General features: G+C 45.0%; 1 protein-coding gene across 1 annotated transcript; it reads left to right on the forward strand.

The window, feature by feature from the left end:
- The first annotated feature begins 15,709 nt into the window (after window positions 1-15,709).
- On the forward strand, window positions 15,710-17,746 carry LOC120046293 (general transcription factor II-I repeat domain-containing protein 2-like). The gene has a single exon (XM_038991381.1). The coding sequence runs from the start codon at window positions 15,768-15,770 to the stop codon at window positions 17,577-17,579; it is 1,812 nt and encodes a 603-aa protein (XP_038847309.1). The 5' UTR covers window positions 15,710-15,767; the 3' UTR covers window positions 17,580-17,746.
- The last annotated feature ends 5,768 nt before the right edge of the window (window positions 17,747-23,514 follow it).

Raw genomic sequence — 23,514 nt, forward strand, 5'->3', positions numbered from 1 at the left:
TCTTGTACAAGGAGTCCTAGGTCCAGAATAAATTGTTGTTTGGTTTTAGAATGTCATTTTCTTCTGTCGAATTCGCTCCACAAGGCTAGCCAAGGTTGATAACGTTCCCATATTCTCTCGACGCAAAGAACGGAAATCCCCAAAAGTCCAAATAAACGTTGAATAAACTGATAGAACTCGGTTGAAAAAACCTGCTTTACGATGTTATTATCACATGTATCAAATAAAATCAGAGCCGGAGATATTAGCCGTGTATACAGAACGCTTATCATAAGACAATATGGAGGTGCTTCCCGCGCCTTGGTAGACAAAGGAAATTCTGGACACGTCATTCCAAGAGCTCTTGTTCGACCTCAGATCAAGCTAGACACCCCATTCCACCTTCCACTGCCTGTTGACATCTAGTGGAAGGCGTATGCAGTGCATGCATATCGATAAATATAAGGCAATTGAATAGGCAGGCCCTAGAACAGAGCCTCGTTTTCAGATTTTTCACTTCCTATCTGGAAGTTTGCTGCCAAATGAGTTCTGTTTCACTCACAGATATAATTCAAACAGCTTTAGAAACTTGAGTGTTTTCTATCCAATAGTAATAATAATATGCATATTGTATGATCTAGAAAAGAGTACGAGGCCGTTTAAATTGGGCACGATCTTTTCCAAAGTGAAAATAGCGCCCCCCTATTGACAAGAAGTTAAGAGAGCGGCAGGGGATGACTTCCAGTATTCATGCAGCCGTGAACTCACTGTAATGGCGAAGCATCTCATAGAGTACTACCCAATGCTGCGGGACAGATCTACAACCAGTGGAGCTGAGTAGGTAAGTCACTACTCAGGTATTCAACACGTTTCCAAACGCAGCACTGTTGGAACCTGGCAGTCAAAGTGCAAACATCTGACACTCAAAATAGGAGGGATGTGCTTCATTCAGATCAATCAGGGCAACATGTGTCTGCTTGTATCGTTTCATTTCTGGATTCGATTTTGTTTAATGTAATTTATAACACAAACTATTTGTTGTTTGTTAGGAATCTGTGAAGAAGCAGCTTTTGAAAAGGATTCAGAATGTGACAACCCCCAAAAAGAAGCAGGGAGCGAACCCTTCAAGAAAGAGGCCACGAAGCCTTAGATTTCAGAGCAGCCAGGAGATGTCCACTGATGACTGACGAATCCACCTCCTCAACCCTGATCTTGGAGAGATCCCCACTATCTAGATGCAGCACCCCAGAGGTCGAACAGTTGGGTGGTAAGTACACAAATTGAAATAGTGGAGTGTGTTTCCGTATAAATGCAACTTTTACTACTACTAAGGAGCAGGAGAGGCCTACCAAGATACTTCAAGCGTATCCCTGCTTCAGAGAACTGGATAATGAAAGCAAATGTATTCATTTTAAGTAGGCCTATGCTTCTTTAGCCTGGTTAACACCAGACCGAATCTCAAATGAGATACGGTGTGGGAAATGAGTAGCGTGAGAAGCCACAGCAGGGACGGGGGTAAACTACTTCGGGCAAATGTAAAACAGTGAGCTCGCGAGAATTCGGTCTGGTTGTCTGTCTGTATGTCTGTCTGTCATGTTATGGATGAACTCTGGCGGATCCTCGATCGAGGGAACTGCTTTATACCTGAACTGAAGACCCGCTGGGGGACCTTTAACAACAAGGCACAGTTTTATGGAGTGTTCAAAAGGGTCATGAAGCCACCTCTGCTGGACAAAGGTAATTACTGGCTCTGTAGACAATGGAGAATCCCGTGAACGTGTAACGGCCGTCAAAAGAAGTGGACCAAAGTGCAGCGTGGTGAGCGTACATATTCCTTTTATTAGAATGTCGCCAACAAAACAAGAAACGAAAGAAACAACCGTGAAGCTTACAGGGCTATAGTGCCACTAACAAAGTGAACTACCCACACTGAAAGGAGGGTAAAAGGGCTACCTAGGTATAATTCCCAATCAGAGACAATGATAGACAGCTGTCCCTGATTGAGAACCATACCCGGCCAAAACATAGAAATAAAGAAACAAAGAAAACAAAGCATAGAATGCCCACCCCAAATCACACGCTCTCTAAGGTCAGGGCGTGACATTACCCCCCCCCCCCCCCCCCCAAAGGTGCGGACTCCGGCCGCAAAACCTGAACCTATAGGGGAGGGTCTGGGTGGGCATCTACCCGCGGTGGCACCTCTGGTGCGGGGACCCTCGTCCCCGTCGCTGGAGGCTTCGTGCCATGGATCATCGCTGGAGGCTTCGTGCCATGGATCATCGCTGGAGGCTTCGTGCCATGGATCATCACTGGAGGCTTCGTGCCATGGATCATCACTGGAGGCTTCGTGCCATGGATCATCACTGGAGGCTTCGTGCCATGGATCATCGCTGGAGGCCTCGTGCCATGGATCATCACTGGAGGCTTCGTGCCATGGATCATCACTGGAGGCTTCCTCCGTGGAGCCGGAACAGGTCTCAACCGACTGAGGAGACGTACTAGCAGCCTGGTGCGTGGAGCTGCCACTGGGCTTACCAGGCTGGAGAGAAATACAGGAGGCCTGGGTCTGGGGGTAGGCACAGGACTCACCAGGCTGCGGAGACATACAGGAGGCCTGGTTCTGGGGACAGGCACAGGAAACACTGGGCCGTGGAGGCGCACTGGAGGTCTTGAGCGTAGAGCCTGCTCAACCCGTTCTGGCTGGATGGTTATTTTCGCCCTGCAGATGCGAGGCGCTGGCACAGGACGCACTGGGCTGTGCAGACTCACCGGAGACACAGTGCGCAGAGCCGGCGAAGGATATCCTGGGCCGTGGAGATGCACTGGAGGCCAGATGCGCTGAACCGGCACCTTCCATCCTGGCTAATTCTAATACATGCACACATTTCTTACCTAAAGGGTGTGAATTGTCTATGTGGTCATATTTGTTTTTCTCTTTGTGTTTGTGTCAGTCTGCAGAAGACCCCAACACCTTTCTTCAGGAGAGACCACTCTTCAGCCCTGTCGTGTGCACACCTTGTGCACCAATAGGATTCGACCTTTGGTAAACCACACCCCCATTACTTCCCATAAAAAGAGGAGCATCCCTCAGCCTCAGCACCATTTGGTCGAAAACACCTCTGAAGACACTTCAACTGGACAAGAATCAAGCTGGACCTCTACAAGGGAACTTCATCCTCAACGGTACGACTGGGCTCTAGCTATATGCTACACCCTAAAAGATACCTCACCTGGATCAAGACATCAGCTGGGGCTCTATACTCCCCACGAACATCTCATCACCTCACGGCTATTCCTGGTCAAAAGGATAAAGCCCCTAGCTTTATGCTACACCCTTAAAACACCTCACCTGGATCAAGACACCAACTGGTACTCCCACAACGGACCTTCGTAGACCTTCCAGACCGTCGAGCCTCCACCACACATACACACACACCCTATTTTTCCCGGTCCATAATACGGCCTTTTTACCGCATTACGACCGAGTGCGCTTTTTTGCACCTTTTTCTCCTCCCTGCTACCTGATGAAGCCGAGTAAGGCAGAAACGCGTCGTGGCTGGGCTGCCCCTAGACCCGTTGTGCAGCTGTAAGGAAGGCAGGTTCCACACGGACTTCAGGGGTAGCTCCTTTTGGCTACTTATTTTCATTTGTACTTTTTTCTTACCCTTATTTTAAGTTTTACACAGGGACACACTACACATGGAAGATCCACGAGACAGCGACGACTCCGGGCACTCTGATGACTACTCAGAACCCATACTCTACCACAAGACTAGCCCTATTATTTCTACAGGGCACAGCTACCAACACAGACCCTCTGAACTCTTTAAAAAGAGACGCACAGAGGAGCCGCCCGAAATAAGTTGCGACCGGCAGCCTGGTCTCATTATAGAAACGTCATATAATGAACTTCCTTCTCAGTCTTCTACACAGCGGGAGAAACATCCCACACTAGTGGGCTTTCTCTCCCACCAGGCAGTTCCTCTCCACGGTCTCAATAGGACCCAGCTACCAGATGACTACACCCCTACACCAGGATGAAAAGAAACACCTCCTGATGACATCCCCAGCGGGCAACCACACTCCACAGCCCACCTCACACCACCACCTCAAAGATACCTAGAAGATCCATCTCAGACCTACTACACAGATTTCCACCCCCTCTACAGAACACCACCACCACACCCAAGGCTACCAAGATAGAATACAGACACCCCGAAAAATAATCCCTCGTACAGGGATAGACCAACTGAATACCGGTCCACCTTTTACGGGACCAGATACGGCGGGGGAAACCTAGGAGCTACACCTACTCCAGGCACCCCATCACATCCACCGGATACTCCCAAACGCCATGAATACAGAGATGGACATCACACACCGAAGCTAACCATTTGGGACACACGCCTGAAACCGATCTCCAGACACTACGGTTCGGACCCAACAAGCAGATCGGGATGTGCAGCGCACCCAACCCAGACCGATGCCTTCACCCACCCAGCACCATAGGACCGACACCTCTATACTCGGCACCACCCCCATGAGTACTGCGAGCCTAGCTGAACAGCAGGCCTCTACTGCCACCATTCAGAGCCACTCGGACAACCTGGTCTCACCAACCACTTACAAATCGGTGGCACGTCACATCACCGGGGAACCACAGACCCCCGCCAGCTTCAACGCCACAGCACGTACACTCTCCAAACTCAGAGCGAGACACCACCTGGAGACCATTAGCTATTACCTCTCCGGTAATGACCTACCTCCTGGCTACCTCCACAAGGCCAGAACACTCACGGCAGTCTTCACACCATCGGGAGCATCCGATACCACACTGGCGGCACTCTCCACGGCATCCTCACTCTGGATAGAAACCAGCCACGAGATCCTACAACGGCACTACAGGGAGGAGGTATCCAATAGATACGCCACACTCTGCAACACACCATCATGCTCTGACTGGCAGGAAGCCTGGTACCTAGGCATCCTATGGGCCAAAAAGCTCCTCAGCGAACCACTCCTGGACCGCCTCCTACAGGACATTAGGGACTCACTCCCCAACTTCCACGGTAATTGGCCAACAAAAGACAACAGCCAATTTAAGCCACCGCTCACCCACTGCCAACCTCACAGCGAGGAGGAGGACGATGTAGCCACACTAGCTACGCACACCAGGAGTACCTCACCATCTCCACGGACCAACAGACGCCTTACATCGGTACGGTACCCCCCCAAGGAGGTGATTACGCCCCCTCTTCGGGAATCGTCACCCCACACCACTCCAGGGAAAAATATTTCCACTGCCCAACACGAAAAACCAGGGACACTTCCAACAAAAAGCGGCTTACCTCCACCATACCCAGGGACCCAGAAACCCAGCCATACCCTGACCAGGGTGGCACCCCGCCGGGAAACACTAACCCTCCTTACCCACCCCGAGATCATACCCTGACCAGGGTGGTTGAGGGAGAGGAGCAGAGGGATAGTGCTAAGGTGGCCTCTGATCTTTCCATGCCATCCCATACCCAAACCAGGGGGGAATGTCATGAAAATCAGCAGGAGCGGGTTACAACCAAGCCACGGAAATCCTCGGCTAGCCCCATACCACAAGAGGACAAGAACCATCCTCCCCAATCCGAGGGGATAGAAGTGACCATAAACAAATGGGCAGCTACGGACAAAAACCTCCCCACCTTCAAGATGCTAACCACCAATCCACCAGCACTCTCACCACCTGTTGGAGTTTAACATCATCAAGGACGAGGTACTCATGGATGCAGCATCTCAGGTGGAAAAACTCAACTTCCTCGCAACTACCCCACACCAGGATAACCCTCGGATCACTTCCGATCTACGAACCCTTCCACCCCCACAGGCAGAGACTCCTCCTCTCCAAACGACACCGACCAAATCACAATTCCTCAGGTACAGCAGGATATGCACCCAACCCCAAGACCTCAAAACTGCTACGCACATCCTCTTCAAAGCCCTATACAAAAACAGAGGATATACTCGCTCGGCACTCAAAAAGGCCCAAAGCGACTCCGAGAGACACACACGGAAAGGACAAACCAAAGGAAACCACCAAATCATACCCATCATTACAACCTACAACTCACCCAGCTACCGAGTGGCTACTCACATCCAAAAAAGACTCAAATATAAACAACTACTCTCTCTTCACATACCCATCCTGGCCCTCATAAGGAACAAGAACGCTCTAGTCAGCAGCCACCTCTAAAATAAACCACAATGAAGAAACCAAATAAACTCGCCAGGATCCACGGACCAGGATTCACCTCCCGAACCCCTCCAGGTCCAACACTACTACTACGGGCCGGACCACCACTGAGGCTTTCAGTACAGCGGAGGAACGCCCGGACATACACTGCACCTGCACCTTACACACCCCACATCCCATACAAAAGATAGGGGGTCATTAAGACCACAAAAATAGACCTCCAATAGCACTATAGAGTTACCATGACCATGGACTCTCAATAATACTTTCCTTTAGCCACTTTACTAGCACTATAGAGTTACCGTGACCACGGACTCTCAAAAATTCTTACCTTTAGTCACTCTTTAAAAAGAAAAAATATCTTGTAATATTTATATATATATATGTTTTTCTTTTTGGTTTCTTGAACTCGGGGTTACCATGATCATGGGCCTTGATGAAAAGAAACAATAAAATAGAACTAAATAACAAAATTACAACCAAAAAACCCTTTACCAACCCACCATCCTTCCAAATGACCATGGGCCTTGATGAAAAGAAACAATAAAATAGAACTAAATAACAAAATTACAACCAAAAAACCCTTACCAACCCACCATCCTTCCAAAATACTTCTCATCCACACCCACCAGCACCCCCAACGGACGAGAACCTTTTTTCTCCAACTACTCTTGGGACCCCGACCTTGGCGACTCCCCCGCAGCGATTATACCCTTCCATACACCAAGCAAGAAGACGGGAGGAAATGGATCGACCGGACTCCTCCGGGACCTCTCGGGGTCTTGTTGGCAGACCAATCGGCTCAACCCCCCCAGCTCTACAAAAACAGGGGACTCGCGTACCGCGCTGGACAACTATCTACCCCAGTTTAGAATTGGATTGGCAGTATGTTCAGTAGCGCGTGGCTCTGCCTAGCGTTCATTTGAATTGGAAAGTTGGCAAACCAAGTTTGCTAATTTTAACTAGGTAACGTTGACTTTTAGCAGTTAATAACTGCACGAACGGCCATTCGTTGAAAAAACTTGAACTTTGGTTAGATTGAGAGTGCTTAATTGCCAGAAATGGTGTTAATGAGGTGTAAATGTGCCCTAATGACTGACACCGTTGATTATTTAGCTTCGCAGTCTTTGGCGCCCTTTCTATTGACAATAGAAAATAAATAGAAATGGTGCCAAAGACGGCGAAGCTAAATTATCGATGGTGTCAGTCATTGTCTACAATCTTAGCTAGGCAAGCAAAGATGAACTAAGATTTTCAATATGGGAGACAATTTAGCGTTAAAGTTAGTTTCATTAGCTTGCACAATCTTTTGGTTTAAAGTAATTGACGTCAACGTTAATGATATACTGGTAGTCTAATTTTGTTAGCTAACATTAGCTAGCTTGGTTAATCATTCCTGCATTAACTGGAAAGGGAAGACTGTATGCTAATGTCTCATAACCTATATCAACCTGACACTTTGCGTCTATAAACCATGACTTAGTTGCTAATTACTTAACTATTTACCATGTGGTTAAATGTGTTTTTCAGCTGCTAATATAAGCACAGACATGCTGCCCAGCCTCTCTAAGGAGGATTTACGTGATCTCTTTCCCGGGCAAGAGCACTTCTTCAGAAGGAGAACCATTTGGAGATTTACTCATGGTGAAAATGAGGTAATGTTAGATTTTGACATTTGGGAGACATTTAATCTAACCAAGCAGACAGTGTTACTGTTATCAAAGTAGCATTTCCTGGCCATCATTACAATACATGTATCTACAGATGTACTTGTTTTGGTGTTTGCTGTTAGGTTGTTGTTACAGTGTGGTGTTCTTTGCCTTTATAATTACTATAGAATAAATGTATGTCTTATACAGGGTCAAGAATCAGACCTGTGTAGACCAGGCACCTCCTCTGGGACCTGTGATTCCATCCTCCTGTCCCCTCCATCCCCCCACCCCTCTCCAAACCCAAGAGACCAACATGGTGCCACCAGAACCGTACAGCTTGTCAGCCCACAGTATGTCTTATACACAGACACAGAGTTGGAGCAATCAAGAAGCACCTTTTTTGAAAAACAGTGTGCTGGACAAGGAGACTATATCCTTTCCAAAGATCTTCGCTGTCGATTAATCAGGAATACAGTAACAAGCATGATTTCCATTAAGAGAGCGGCAGGGGATGACTTTCAGTATCCATGCAGCCGTGAACTCACTGTAATGGCGAAGCGTCTCATAGAGTACTACCCAATGCTGCGGGACAGATCTACAACCAGTGGAGCTGAGTAGGTAAGTCACTACTCAGGTATTCAACACGTTTCCAAACGCAGCACTGTTGGAACCTGGCAGCCAAAGTGTAAACATCTGACACTCAAAATAGGAGGGATGTGCTTCATCCAGATCAATCAGGGCAACATGTGTCTGCTTGTATCGTTTCATTTCTCGATTAAATTTTGTTTAATGTGATTTATAACACAAACAATTTGTTGTTTGTTACGAATCTGTGAAGAAGCAGCTTTTGAAAAGGATTCAGAATGTTACAACCCCCAAAAAGAAGCAGGGAGTGACCCCTTCAAGAAAGTGGCCACGAAGCCTTAGATTTCAGAGCAGCCAGGAGATGATGTTGGAGAGAATCCCCACTATCTAGATGCAACACCCCAGAGTTTGAACAGTTGGGTGGTAAGTTCACAAATTTAAATAGTGGATAGTGTTTCCGTGTAAATGCAAATCCTACTATTACTCTAAATGAGGGACTAGAAACAAAGTGACTGTTTAGTCTTCAGTGTTTCCTGTGGAATGAGAGGTTTGGGGGGGGGGGGGGGGGGGGTAGTACCAGCGGAATCACTGGTCTTAATTTCAGTCTACATTTTAAAATGTTAATTGGTCGGGATTGTTATGTTTTCTGGCATCAGAAACTTCTGAGTGCCTACAGAACCAGGCTAGACATTATAAAACTCTACAGGAGATGTATAAAACCAAGTCCAGACCCAACCAGAAGGATGTTTCCCAGCTCCTGGACCTTGAATTCCAAGCAAGACGGGCCTTCGTCGACTCTGATGCTATTAAGGAGCAGGACAGGCCTACCAAGATTCTTCAAGCGTATCCCTGCTTCAGAGAACTGGAGCATGTAAGCAAATGTATTCATTCTACGTAGGCCTATGCTTCTTTAGCCTGGTTAACACCAGACCGAATCTCAAATGAGATATGGTGTGGGAACTGAGCAGCGTGAGAAGCCATAGCAGGGACGGGGGTAAACTACTTGGGGCAAATGTAAAACAGTGAGCTCGCGAGAATTCGGTCTGGTTGTCTGTCTGTCTCTCATGTTATGGATGAACTCCGGCGGATCCTCGATCGAGGGAACTGCTTTATACCTGAACTGAAGACCCGCTGGGGGACCTTTTACAACAAGGCACAGTTTTATGGAGTGTTCAAAAAGGTCATGAAGCCACCGCTGCTGGACAAAGGTAATTACTGGCTCTGTAGACAATGGAGAATCCCATGAACGGATTAATATAATTCTTAAATATTTTCTTTGTGTCCAGACAAATGTACTTCTCTTTAGTGTAGCTGTACTGGTTTTAAGATATATTTACTAAACATACAGCCTTATTTCAAGATGATGGCACTAGCATAAATTTACAAACATTTTCCTACATATTCAGAAAATGATTCTTAAATATTTTCTTTGTATCTAGACAAATTACTTGTTTTTAGTCTGAACGCACTAGGTTTAAGATAGCTATGGATTCGAGACTAGATATTTTAACTTGTTTAAAAAATCTTGGCAAGTAAAATGTTCCTGTTCTGTTGGCAGATAATTTTGCTTATTTTAAGTAATATTTCCCTCATTTTACAGCTTTTTTCCCCTTGTTTTTGAGAGCTGACTTTTTGCAGTGTTACTTGAACTCTGAAGCATTTATTTGGGCTGCAATCTGAGGTGCAGTTAACTCTGATGAACTTATCCTGTGCAGCAGAAGTAACTCTTCCTGTCCCGTGTGGATCCTCATGAGAGCCAGTTTCATCATAGCGCTTGATGGTTTTTGCGACTGCACTTGAAGAAACTTTGAACGCTCCGTAATGACTGACTTTCATGTCTAAAAGTAATGATGGACTGTCATTTCTCTTTCCTTATTTGAACTGTTCTTGCCATAATTGTTTATTTTTAACCTTTATTTAACAAGGCAAGTCAGTTAAAAACAAATTGTTATTTACAATGACAGCCTACCGGGGAACAGTGAGTTAATAACTACCTTATTCAGCGGCAGAACGAGATATTTTTTTTTTTATCTTGTTAGCTCAGTGATTCGATCCAGCAACCATTCGGTTACTAGCCCAACGCTCTTACAACTAGGCTACCTGCCACCCCGCTTAGTCTTTTACCAAATAGGGCTATCTTCTGTATACCACCCCTACCTTGTCACAACACAACTGATTGGTTCAAACACATTAAGAAGGAAAGAAATTCTACAAATTAACTTTGAAAAAGGCAGACCTGTTATGTTGATTTGTTTAACACTTTTTGGGTTACTACATGATTCCAAATGTGTTATTTCATAGTTTTGATGTGTAGACTATTGTTCTACAATGTAGAAAATAGTAAAAATAAAGAAAACCCCATGAATGAGTAGTGTGTCCAAATTTTTAACTGGTTCTGTGTGTGTCTATCTATTGGGGGATTGGAAATGATGCAGACAATTACATTGATGGAAGCCACAATCTATATGTAATATTAAAGCTGATCTACCCCCTAAAAAACAAATAAACATCTAAATTCGGTGCCTTTATCTCTCTCTCCGTCAGGCCTTCATCCGCCGCTACTTGGCCTGCCGCAAGGAGGAGAGCATCGACGTGCTGCAGCTGACCCAAGACCCCTTCCTCATGCCTCCCTTCTGCAAGGCCCTTGCCACCGGACCTGGGCCGTTGGCTTCGGGCTCCACGCCCTCCACCTCCAGCGCATACAACAGCAGTGCCTCGAACTGAGGTTCCCAACGCCATCCCAGAGGGCCCCTGTGGGGGCCACATTACTCAAACGCCCTCCCTTCTGGATAGGGGGATGGGGGAAGGAGGATGGAGGGGGTAAAAACAGACTAAAGGATGGAGGAGTAATATCTGAAGTGCCCTCCCTATCCCCACCCCTCCTAAGACATGAAGGGGCAGTGCCAGTCTATGGCTTGTCTGTAGGACCCAATGGCTGCCCACATACATGTACACACACACAACCCTGCCACAAAGAAGAGAAAGACCTTGCTGGGCCTGTCCAGTGGGCTGCATCACAGGGTCATAGGAAAACGGACTGAAGTCAGTGTGTTGTGTGTGCATACCTGTTTTTGGGAAAACCAAACAGCTCAAATCAAATTGTATTCGTCACATATGTGTTTAGCAGATGTTATTGTGGGTGTAGCGAAATGCTTGTAAGCTAGAAGCATGGCAGCCCTGTCTGTCGGCACCATTTTCCTACATATCCATTCCATTTGATGTATGAGTTTATTTTATTTTTTACAGGGACAGTGCACATTAATCAACGTTTCAGTAAACGTGCCGGTTTTGGCCAGCCGGATAATTTTCAACCGTGGGCAGGTTATTAAAAACAATTACAATACAGACAATCAATGAGCAGTGAGCACACACAGAGCAACATAGGACAAGCAAGACATAGCAGATAGACAGAGCACAAAAAGCAACAAGACAAAATCCATAAAAGCAACAAAGGGTTTCCACACCTCACAAGCTACAGACAACATGGGAAGCAGCAATACACAGCTAGGGATTATGTTCACAAATCTGATTGACCTTTAGCCATGTCTTCCTGTTTTTTGTGAAAGTGTGATTGGTGGTGCAGTTATGTGTGTCTGATGGCAGTGGATTCCAGACATGGGAAGTGTAATAAATGATATTTTTGATTAATAACATTACACAGTTAAAACTTGTTATAACTACTTATTTCATAAGCATGGTCTGTTGTTCAACACACCCCATTTCTAAAGCACAAAATTGCTGATGCACGAACAGGATACCCAGTGTTATAAAACTGCAGACCGCACAAAACAGTTATGGAGCAATAAAACTAAACCGCCCGACTTGGGTAATTGCTCACATCCCTCCAGGCAGGAAACCCCCTGGCCCTAAGACAATAACTGCTGGTTACTGTCTCCTCTTATCTCGTGACTGCAGAAACACACAGGAATGCCACTGCACGAACGCACACACATACACACCCCCACCCCTTTGTCGGGGCTGGGTTCCAAGGACAAAGAACACTGCCAAGAACCAATGGGACATTGACACCAGCCTGAAGGGGACCGCCCTCAACTCACAGCGACCAGTCAGGAGCACAGACTACCAGAATCTACCTACGTCATTTTAATGTATAAAATGTAAATCCACTCCATGTTTCGGGGCTCTCTTCCGACAGTTCCTTACGAGCTAGACGAACGAGTCCGTGCAGCACGCTTTCCCAGATATCTTTACCTCTGAATAAACTGCCTTTACTATAACTAAATCCACCCTGTCCAGCGTCTTAACTTGGTCTCCTTCTCATGTAAATGAAACATCAACAGAAGCTCTCACAGAGAAAGCGGATTTACTAAAGGTGCTTTTCCTTAAGGGAACTATACAGTCACCTCTCATGGCAGACCTTGTGGATCTGCTGCCATATGTTTGGGTTTTCTGTTTAACAAAAATACTGAGTGGAGGGGGAGCCAGGCCATTTAGGATCTTGAATACAAGACATGCGTTGGTGTATTGCACAAGATTTTCCAAACTCAGGAGCTCATGCTTTCTGAGGATGTAACAGTGATGAGGGCTATTGGGCTTCCTATCAAGCACTTTGAGAGCCTGTTTATAGACAGACTGAATGGATTTTAATGTTCTACAGCAAGCTTGGGCCCAACTAGTCAAGCGTTAAGTGGGGGAGTATCATAGATTTGAAGTCAAACATTTTCGTATATGAATCGGAAATTAGCTAGTGTAACAGGGTTATATTGGTGATTCCCCTTGCCACTTTATTGTTAAGCCAATGGGTTTTTGGTTTTAGTTTTGTCTTGCCTTCACTTACTCAACATGGCATCTTATTGGCTGGTTTGCGTAGCTTGCTTACGGGGGGATGTTTCAGTTAGAATCGTCCCAGTGAACAAGCACCAAACCAGCGGTAAGTTGTTGGTTGCAAAGCACTGTACGTCAAAAGTGATTTTTATACTCCCAAGTGATTTAAATGTACAATTGATATCAATTTGTTTGTAAATGTTATTCGAACATCACACATAAGATGCAGTGTTTTTGGGAGAATATTGGTTGTGCATTTTGTTGTAAAGAATTCCCGCCAGTACTAGCTAGCAACTTACTGTGTCTGGTGGGGGGGGTTCATATATTTTGTACAGTGCGTGAGTGCAGAGTTGGATGGTGAGCCGTGCATTGCATGACGTGCAATTTTGTGCTGTTCCTATCAGAATAAATCTCCATGACTGGTGCTACATGTTGGAGTTCGTGTCGGTGATTGATTGTACACAACGCAAGCAGTACTGTTACACTAGGTTGAATTTGGTTATCTGAATTACCTTTTTCACATGCTTTTTAAAAGAGAGGTTGGAATCAAGTATGATGCCAAGGTACTTCAAATCAGATACCACCTGGAGCTTCTCCCCTGACACAGACATCTGGCTCAGTAGCATCTGTTGCCCTCTTTGTGAAGAACATGCAGACAGTTTTTTTCACATTGAGATGCAAACACGAGTCACTGAGCCACTTTGTAACCTGGACCATTACAGTAGTGAGTTATTGTGCAGCTTGTTGTTTGCTCTTTGCATGCACATATATCACTGTATCATCTGCATACATTTGAACTTCAGACCCAGTACAGACAGAAGGCAGATCATTATTAATGTACAGGCTGAACTGGAGGGCCCCCAGTATTGACGCAAAAAGTGGGCGACAGCTCATTGCTCACTCTGACACACTGAGTTCTGTCTTCAAGGTATGATTTCATCCCTCTCAAGGCATCGGGGGAAAAGTTGAACTTGGACAATTTTGTGATGAGAATCTCATGGTTAACAGTATCAAAAGCCTTCCTTAGGTCCAGAAACACAGGCCCAACAACACCCCCTTTGTCCATCTTGGACTTCACATTTTCCACAAGAAAGCAGTGGACCGTTTCTTTGGAGTGTTTCGCTCTGAAGCCAAACTGCATGGAGTGTAATGTGAAGGGGCTGTTGTTGAGGTGGGCAATCAGTTGTTCTGCTACACACTTATCAACAACCTTCGACACCACAGGTAGTATACTAATGGGCCTGTAGTTACTCACGTCAGCAGGGTCACCGGATTTAAAGATGGCCGTTATTATGGCTGACTTCCATACCCATTATAAGGGATTTGCGTCAATTCAAATCTGGTATCAGGACAAAATGTGATTCAGAGTCACCGAATATACTAGTATTTTTATTAAACTCAAGCGATAAATGGTAAATGCAATTTTTGTATATACGGGTTCTCTGTATCACCTCGCAGGGCAGAACAGAGAACTGGCAGGATGTAAGTAAACAGCTGTTCTTATACGGTGACAGTCGTAGTTCCAACCCGTCTGTTGGCCTATCACAGTAGAGGCTGAGCATGGTTTAAACTTTGCTCAGCCTATCGCCGGCGCTCAGACTAGTCTCAGCCTCTTGGCGCTCTTTGGTGTCCCGGCGATGTTGCTGTGTAGATTACGCTCCCTCACCCCAGAGACTGAGGTCAGATAGCTCTGTAACATTGTCCAAGCTATTTGCACCTGCATACAAAGCACACTGTTCTCACTCAAGGCTAACCACAGCTTCCCAGCACACTTATCTGGGGCTAACTGTTACTTCCAGCACACACACACAGACACCCAGGCGCCCAGGCTAACAGTTGCTGATATTATATCACATGTGATATAGCATTGGGTTATAGTGCAATAAACACAAATCCTAACACTAGAGACACATTTTTCAAAACAAAGCGACTAGCGACAGATCTAGCGACTTTTTCTGGTGTTATTGGAGACTTTTGGAGACTGACGTGAAAGCACGTCTCATTCTTACTCTACTCAACGAGCAGCGGGTGTTGCCGTGGGCCCCACCCCCGTCCCGAAGCACTCAAAGGCGGCCCAGTCCTCTCAGAGTAGGAGATGTTCACCCCTCCGCACCCATACTCCAAATGAATCACGCATGCGGGAAGTCGCCGCTGGCTGGTCCCGCCCTGGCTTACATAAAATTTAAAAAATTTACCTGAATTAGGGCCAGACTAGTTACCATAATTTTCTCAAATTGCCATTGACAGTTTTTTCTATTGTCTCGTTTTGGTCCATCTAGACCATGGGTGTCAAACTCTGGCCCGCGCGCGGGGTAATTATATTTGGCCCGCGAGACAATACCAAATTACTACTAGAGCTGGCCCGCCGGTATTATACAGCGCATTCACCGCTAATACTACGAATCCCATAATGCTCTGCTGTTGTTTTCGCGCGCCAATCAGGACAGGACCCAGAAACGCCCTCTGTGACAGTAGTCATAGCAACATAGACGCTACAACTGTCAGCGCGCTATCCCTTCCCAAAAATGGCGAAAAGAAAGGCAGAAAACAGGAGCTTTCTGGACAAGTGGGAGGCAGAATATCTGTTTACATATGTAAAAGACAAACCTGTTTGTCTTGTTTGTGGAGTCAACGTGGCTGTAAGTAAGGAGTACAACATTAGACGACACTATGAAACGAAACACCATGACAAATACAAGGACCTGGACATGACTCAAAGGAGCCAGAAAGTAGAGGAGATGAAAAGAAGTTTGGTTTCACAACAGAATATGTTCAAAAAAGCCACATCACAAAGTGAGGCTGCTGTAAAGGCTAGTTACATAGTGGCAGCAGAGATCGCAAAATCAGCCCGGCCCTTTAATGAGGGAGAGTTCGTGAAAAAGTGCATGATGAAAGTTTGTGACCTCGTATGCCCAGAGAAAAAGCAAGCATTTTCAAACGTGAGCCTGAGCAGGAACACAGTAGCTGATCGCACATGTGATCTTGCCACCAATCTGTATGACCAGCTGATGGAAAAGGGAAAAGATTTCGTTGCGTTCTCCCTCGCTGTGGATGAGAGCTGCGACGCATCTGATACTGCTCAGCTGTCAGTCTTCATCCGTGGAGTGGACTCAAATCTGTGTGTTACGGAGGAGCTATTGGGATTCAAATCAATGCATGGCACAACCACAGGAAAGGAAATCTTTGAGGAGGTTTCCAAATGTGTAACTGAAATAAAGCTGCCGTGGGATAAACTCGTTGGATTAACGACAGATGGTGCGCCAGCGATGTGCGGTAAAAAGAGTGGACTGGTGGGCATGGTTCGGGAGAAGATGCGGGAAGAGAACTGTGCAGGTGAGCTAACTGTTTACCACTGCATCATACATCAGGAATCACTGTGTGCCAAAGCCCTAAAGATGGAACATGTTATGACCACAGTAACACAGGTAGTTAACTTTATAAGAGCCAAAGGTCTGAATCACCGCCAGTTTAAATGTTTTCTAGAGGAGTGTGGTTCGGAATACGCAGACGTGCCGTATCACACAGAGGTGAGATGGCTAAGCAGAGGAAAAGTACTGAACAGATGTTTCGAGCTGCGTGAGGAAATATGTCAATTCCTGGAAACCAAAGGGAAGGATACAGCAGAGCTCCGGGAGCAAAAGTTTCTGTGTGAGCTGGCCTTTCTCTGTGACATCTCGAGCCATCTCGATGTGCTGAACCTGCAGCTTCAGGGGTGGGGGCGCATCATCACAGACATGTACGCTGCAGTGAGGGCCTTTAAAACTAAACTGTGCCTGTGGGAGAATCAGATGCTGCAAGGAAACCCTTGCCATTTTCCCTGCTGCCAAACCATAAAAGCGCAGATCTCTACCGCCGTGTTCCCATGCGCACAGTTTGCTGAAAAACTCAGTGTTCTCGCTGCTGAGTTTAGCCGGCGATTTGCCGACTTCGATGTCCAGAAATGTAGGTTTGAACTGCTTAGTAATCCCTTCGCAGTTGATGTGGAAAATGCACCAACCAACATCCAAATGGAGCTGATTGAACTCCAGTGCAACGACACGCTGAAGTCAAAGTATGATGCTGTGGGCGCCGCACAGTTTCCACGGTTCATCCCTGACACAATGCCTCAGCTCCGCACCCAAGCTGCTCAGATGCTCTCCATGTTCGGCAGCACTTATCTATGCGAGCAACTTTTCTCCTCGATGAAGATGACCAAAACAACTCACAGGAGACGTCTGACTGATGAACACCTTCGCTCGATACTGAGGATTTCTTCAGCTCAGAGCCTGAGCCCAGACATTGATGAACTAGCATCCAAGAAGAGATGCCAGGTATCTGGCTTGGGCACATCAGATTAGATCAGTGTGCAATAATTAACGTTTTCTTTGTGCACTTTTTCTTGCTACAAGGCATGGGCTTGAATGGTTGATTGATTTATTATCATTTTATTTGTAAAATTATTAGCCAGTGGAAAAAGTTTATTTTGGTATTTAAATCAGAAGGCTGCAAATAGAAAAGAGGCATACGATTTTTATTTAAATTTTATTTATTTAATAAATGAATGCCATTGATGTGTTTTTTCATTTGAAATTCGATTTTGCATGTCTCCACTATTAAATTATATATTGTATGGTAATAAGCGATGCTTGTTCCATATTCAATGTTAGAGCAAAACTTGTTTGGGTCCATATTAAAAGGTTCATTTGTTCAATGTTGGCCCGCGACTTTGTTCAGGTTTTACATTTTGGCCCACTGGGTATTTGAGTTTGACACCCCTGATCTAGACTGTTAATGTAGATTGTATACAAAAAAATGTTTTAAAAAATGATGGTTAAAAATGTTCATGTTTTACTGTGACTTGTTGTAGGCTCCTAAGTGGACCATAACATGCTGACCAGACCGGACACGTCGCGTGTGTTGATAATTGGATATGGAGAAGGGCGAGCCGGTCAAGGATCGATTCAGACAAGGTGATAAATTGTATGACAAGCGACAGTTTAATTATGAGTAAAGATATCTGGTACAAGCGTATACGGTCTCGTTCCTTCGGCTCATAGAGAACCTCCAGAAAAAGCCCAGATAACAGAAATGCATAGACATTTTATACAACACAGAAAGTAGGTTGAGTCTGGAAGTTCTGGTCCTTTGGTTGGTTCTGGACAGGTTGTTGTCTTCTCAGATTGGTCCTGATGAGCTGGGCGTCATCCTTCTGAGTCTTATAGCAAAAGTTTCTTTGTTATCAAATGTTCAGCTAAGCAGGAGATTTTGTGTGTGCGTAGTCAGCCCTCTGTCCTTGGGTATGTGTGTGTCTCATTATTTCGTGAAATGCGGACCCAAGCACTCTTTTGATCAAGGCCTTTCCTTATCAGTGTTTATGAAAGGTCTGTGCCAGCCATCTGTCTTTGGGTGTGTGTGTGGTTCTCTGTATCTGTTTATAAGTTTGTGAGAAACCCTGCTTAAAAAGAAGTTAGTTATAACAATGTAATAGCAATATGCTTGTGTTATTTTAAATGGTATTTATTACAAATCCCCCTCTTCACGTCTCATAAGGGACGTGACAAAAGCTAGGACAAAAGCTATAAATGGCAAAATTAGAGTAAACTTTATCAGAAGATAAAGTTTTGATTCCCTCTCTTCACGTCTCACAAGAGACGTGACATAAACTTTAAGCGAATCCAGGCACAAGAAGGGAAACTTTTTCCAGAAGAAAAAGTTTTGATTCCCTCTCTTCACGTCTCCTAAGAGACGTGACATAAACATGGGATCAAGCAGGAGTAGTATATGCAGAAACTTTCTTGAAGAGAAAGTTTCATATGCCCTCTCTTCACGTCTCACAAGAGACGTGACATAAACATGGGTAAGAGTAAGAAAAGCAAAAGTAAACAACCAGGGAAACTTTCTCAGAGAGAAAGTTTTAATTCCCTCTCTTCACGTCTCAAAAGAGACGTGACAAAAATAGCTAAGACAAGCAGAGACAGGGAACTTTTTCAGAAGGAAAAAGTTTTGATTCCCTCTCTTCACGTCTCAAAAGAGACGTGACATAAAAAGCTAGATCATGTTAAACCCTCAGGTCCATCCCTCTATACAACCTGTACCAGGTGGGCTCGTCGCCACCCGGGAACTTCAAACCTTCACAACAGGGAGGACAAACATCACTTTTTATTCATTCGACAACATCAACTACAGCGAACCAAGGGTCCCCCTCTGTCAGGCCCACTCTCCTGCGAAAGCTTGATTTCGTATCAGCCTCTCCAACTGGAGCATCAAGCAGCGGCATCATACCATAGGCCCTTTCCACATCTGTAACAGACTTCTTCAAACAAGGTATGATACAGGCAGCACAGAAATGAAAAACAACAACTAGTGTCAGAAATCCAGTAATCATCACTGTAGTGTACTTACCAAACCAACCACCCAGCCAAGGGACCAGTCCACTCTCCTCCACACCTGCAAGACCCCCCACCCCCACCGATAACCTTGCCAACCCACTCAGAGCTTTTGAAATGCTCCCATCCGGACTAGTATTGTTAGGGACAAACGTCTAACACTGTTCTCCAAACATTTTACATACACCTCCCTGGTTGGCCAGAATCATGTCTAGTGCTAGTCTATTTTGTCTACGAGGTGGCATCCAATTGTTCAGCCACCCCCGTAAGTGCAGTGTGGGTGTAGTTAACAAATCATCATTAATTATAGTAGATATAATTGATCCAGGCATTATGCTTAGCATCAACAATAGCTGGGCCAATGATGGGCATCAGATGCCACAGGCCATCATTCCTGTTTAATGTCTGGAATTCGTGGGGGACCCCTATTGGGACCCCCAACAGGTTGGTGTGGATGTTATCTGTACTCTTGGACCAAGGAGCGTCACGTTTCTGCCGTCTCCTGGGTTGGTCCCAAGCCTCTGTCATGTGCAGCTCCCAAAAGTTGGTTAGCTGTAACCTCAATAATAGGCAATGGTGTTTATCAGACTGGCCAAAACACATGTTCCCTAATAATCTCCTTTCAAAATGGGGTCAACCGCCTGGCAGGTCCACACATCCACCATACATCAGCAACACCTCTAGTTAATAGTGACATTAGTGATGCAGGCAGCAGTAGGGAACCTCCCATAGTCTATACCTCTACCTGTACCAGTGTTACAGCTGTAATATCCCCCATATGCCTTAACCCCCCATGGTGTCTTCTGGGGACGGACTTCTGGGAACACAAGACTCAGAGTTTTACACAGGGTTGAATTTGGCTTAAACTTTCCAATATGCACATCCAACCTTCCCCCTTACTTAGGGCAAATGGGTGAGCAGCCAGAATAGGTCTGGCATGTCCACATACGACACAGTCCTTTTTATTAAGTGTTTTGTAGGTCAACCACATATTCTCCCTTCCCTCATAACCAGTTTCAGTCCCCAATTGGTCACTATCTGAGATGTCTTTTACATTTATTACCTATACCAGATTGTAGAGTTCAGGTGATGGCGTGGGACTTGGTCTTGAAGTGGTGGAGGAGGCCGGCTGAACCTGGTCTGTTGGAACTGGTGGTGGTTCTGGCAGTACTGTGATGGTAACATCCCCATCGTATCCTAAACAGACAGCTCAGGACTACAAGCAATCCTGTAAAGCCCCACCCTCTCCCAGAGAAAACATCATCAGCAAGAAGCCAGACACACTTTCACTTCTATGAACAAACACAGGGATGGAATGACGGGAAAAGGAAATCTTCATCCGAGAGATGGCCCCCAGAATTCTGTTAATTCCAGTTCTCCTCTCGGACACTGTGCTTGTTCGACAGTGTCAATGTGTCTTACCCTCCCGCAGTGTGATATGAATCCGGGTAGCTACTTCAGCTAGCTGTTACCAGGAGTCCTTGGTATGGTCCCCCCAACAGGCCTCAGGGACTGGATTGAGTGAGTTCACCTGTAATTCACCTGTAGTGCATAAAATCTTGGACATACAGGTTTGGTTAACAAACAGTTTGTCATTTGTTCTATCTGATTATATATTTAACTTCTATGCCTATTTATTAGCTAGATTTTTTTTTAAATTAGTTTATTATCCAATAGGCCCCATCCTATCCTAGACCACAATGTACCCCTCCCCCGTTTGATACCTGGCTCTGCCCAGGTATCAACCTTACCTATTCTAAATAATGACTTAGTAAAATATTCTTATGTTCTACATTATTATGTAGGAGCGCCCCTTTCATTTTCCACATGTCCAATTCTCCCTTTTGTCTCCATTCAGTAACTGTTATCTACCCATTCTGTTATCTCTGTCCTGGCGCCCCCTTCCAAAACTCCCTTCTCTGCTCTCAAACCTTCAAGGTCTCAGCAGTGCGGGGAGGGCCACTCTGTCTGCCCTTTCCCTTATCTGTCTGTAGCTTGGTCCCAAACATTAACTAAGTGTCTCACTGTTTTGACTTTATCTAAAATCATGGATTTAAAATTAACAACATGTCTTATAGTGTCAATCTCTAAAGTCCTTACATAACCTTAATAAACCTATCTCTATCTTCTTATGGCCAAAACAAATGCTAACCATATAAATTCCTTTCTTTACTAATAAGCTCTCTATCACTTTTATTTCCATGCCCTATCATTAGTCTGTAAATTTAACCTAAATAAGTTATTAAATGTATTCTCTCTACTCCGAATTGGTTCTAAGTTTTTTCTGTCACCAGCATTCAAACAGGCTCTCCGTTTGCTGGGAGACCGTTGAGTGCTGCAATACTGCCATCTTCTGTCCATTCTCTGTACAGCTCTAAGAGTTATGAGTGTGTGAAGGAATATCACAAATAAGGGGCCAGATATCCCTAATCTCGCCCAGGGAGGGAGATATCCCTCTAACTGGGAGAGGTTCCTTCTTCAGGGGAGGCGAAGTTTGATGCCGCATCACCTGAATCAGGAGTGTCTTAATTTGGAATCGAATTTAGGCCGCTCAAATCGGCTCTGACTTCTGTAAGGAATTGGAGCTAGAGTGCAATGCTACCAATCCCTCCCAAACCTTCTTTATAGTCTTCCACTGTTCTTTTCCCCCTGACCTGTCTTGTAGCTTTTGATCTAGAAAATCGTTAAATTTAAGCTTGGGAGTATTTGGGGTCGTCATATTGTCATGTATTTTATATTTTAACTTTTATCTCTATATTTTAAAACATCTGATTAAATTTCATCACTATATTTAGACTATCTGAATATACTTAGCCCGTCACTGGTAAATACCCGTGATGAATTCTTGGAGACACGTACTCTGTCTTATCTCAGAGCTCCTCCCTCGTATATTCAGAATTTTTATACATATATTATTTGATTTATACGGCGTTGTGGAATGCGCAACCAACAGATTATATCAGCACATTAAAACACATCATTTAGACATTCATTCAATATAGTCAATATTTATCACTTAAAATACTTCACATTAATCAGTATACTTTCAACACTTACACATTACATTAGAGATCTCTCAAACACTCTGAACCTATTCCTTACCGATCTCAGTCGGACCGGTCTCAGCCGGACTTAGAATAGTTACCACTTTATCATTTACCACTGTTCACTTTAACTACATCCTTCACCGAACGAATATTCGGGCTTTTGGATGAGGCTTATACACTTTAAGACTATCGGAATCCTATTTTTAACTAGCAATGTTCATCATTAAACAACATCCATTAAACAGTTGACATTTACACATCCGACCCTATTGGTACATGGAGCGTTTGTCATTAAACAATACACATTAATCAGTTGACATTTACACATCCGACCCTATTGGTACATGGAGCGTTTGTCATTAAACAATACACATTAATCAGTTGACATTTACACATCCGACCCTATTGGTACATGGAGCGTTTGTCATTAACACAATATTATTGGCGTATCTAACCCCACGGCGTATCTAACCCCGATTTCAACACAGGCGTATCTAACACCACGGCGTATCTAACCCCGATTTCAACACAGGCGTATCTAACACCACGGCGTATCTAACCCCGATTTCAACACAGGCGTATCTAACACCACGGCGTATCTAACCCCGATTTCAACACAGGCGTATCTAACACCACGGCGTATCTAACCCCGATTTCAACACAGGCGTATCTAACACCACATACTTTTCAAAACTAATAACCACATATCTTTACTTCACTGTCCTTCACATGTCATCTATACACATAAATTTAAACAAGAATTCTTACCCAGACTCGGTACTACTGATCGAAATTTGGAAGGACTATACGACAATATGCAAAGTTTGATTTAACAGGTCTTGCTTACCTTGTTTATGGTC

The sequence above is a fragment of the Salvelinus namaycush genome, chromosome 4, assembly GCF_016432855.1.
Source record: "Salvelinus namaycush isolate Seneca chromosome 4, SaNama_1.0, whole genome shotgun sequence".
Classification (NCBI taxonomy): Eukaryota; Metazoa; Chordata; class Actinopteri; order Salmoniformes; family Salmonidae; genus Salvelinus; species Salvelinus namaycush.

Coding starts and splice junctions, on each gene's coding strand:
- LOC120046293 (XM_038991381.1), top strand. CDS start 15,768: ATGGCGAAAAGAAAGGCAGAAAACAGGAGCTTTCTGGACAAGTGGGAG.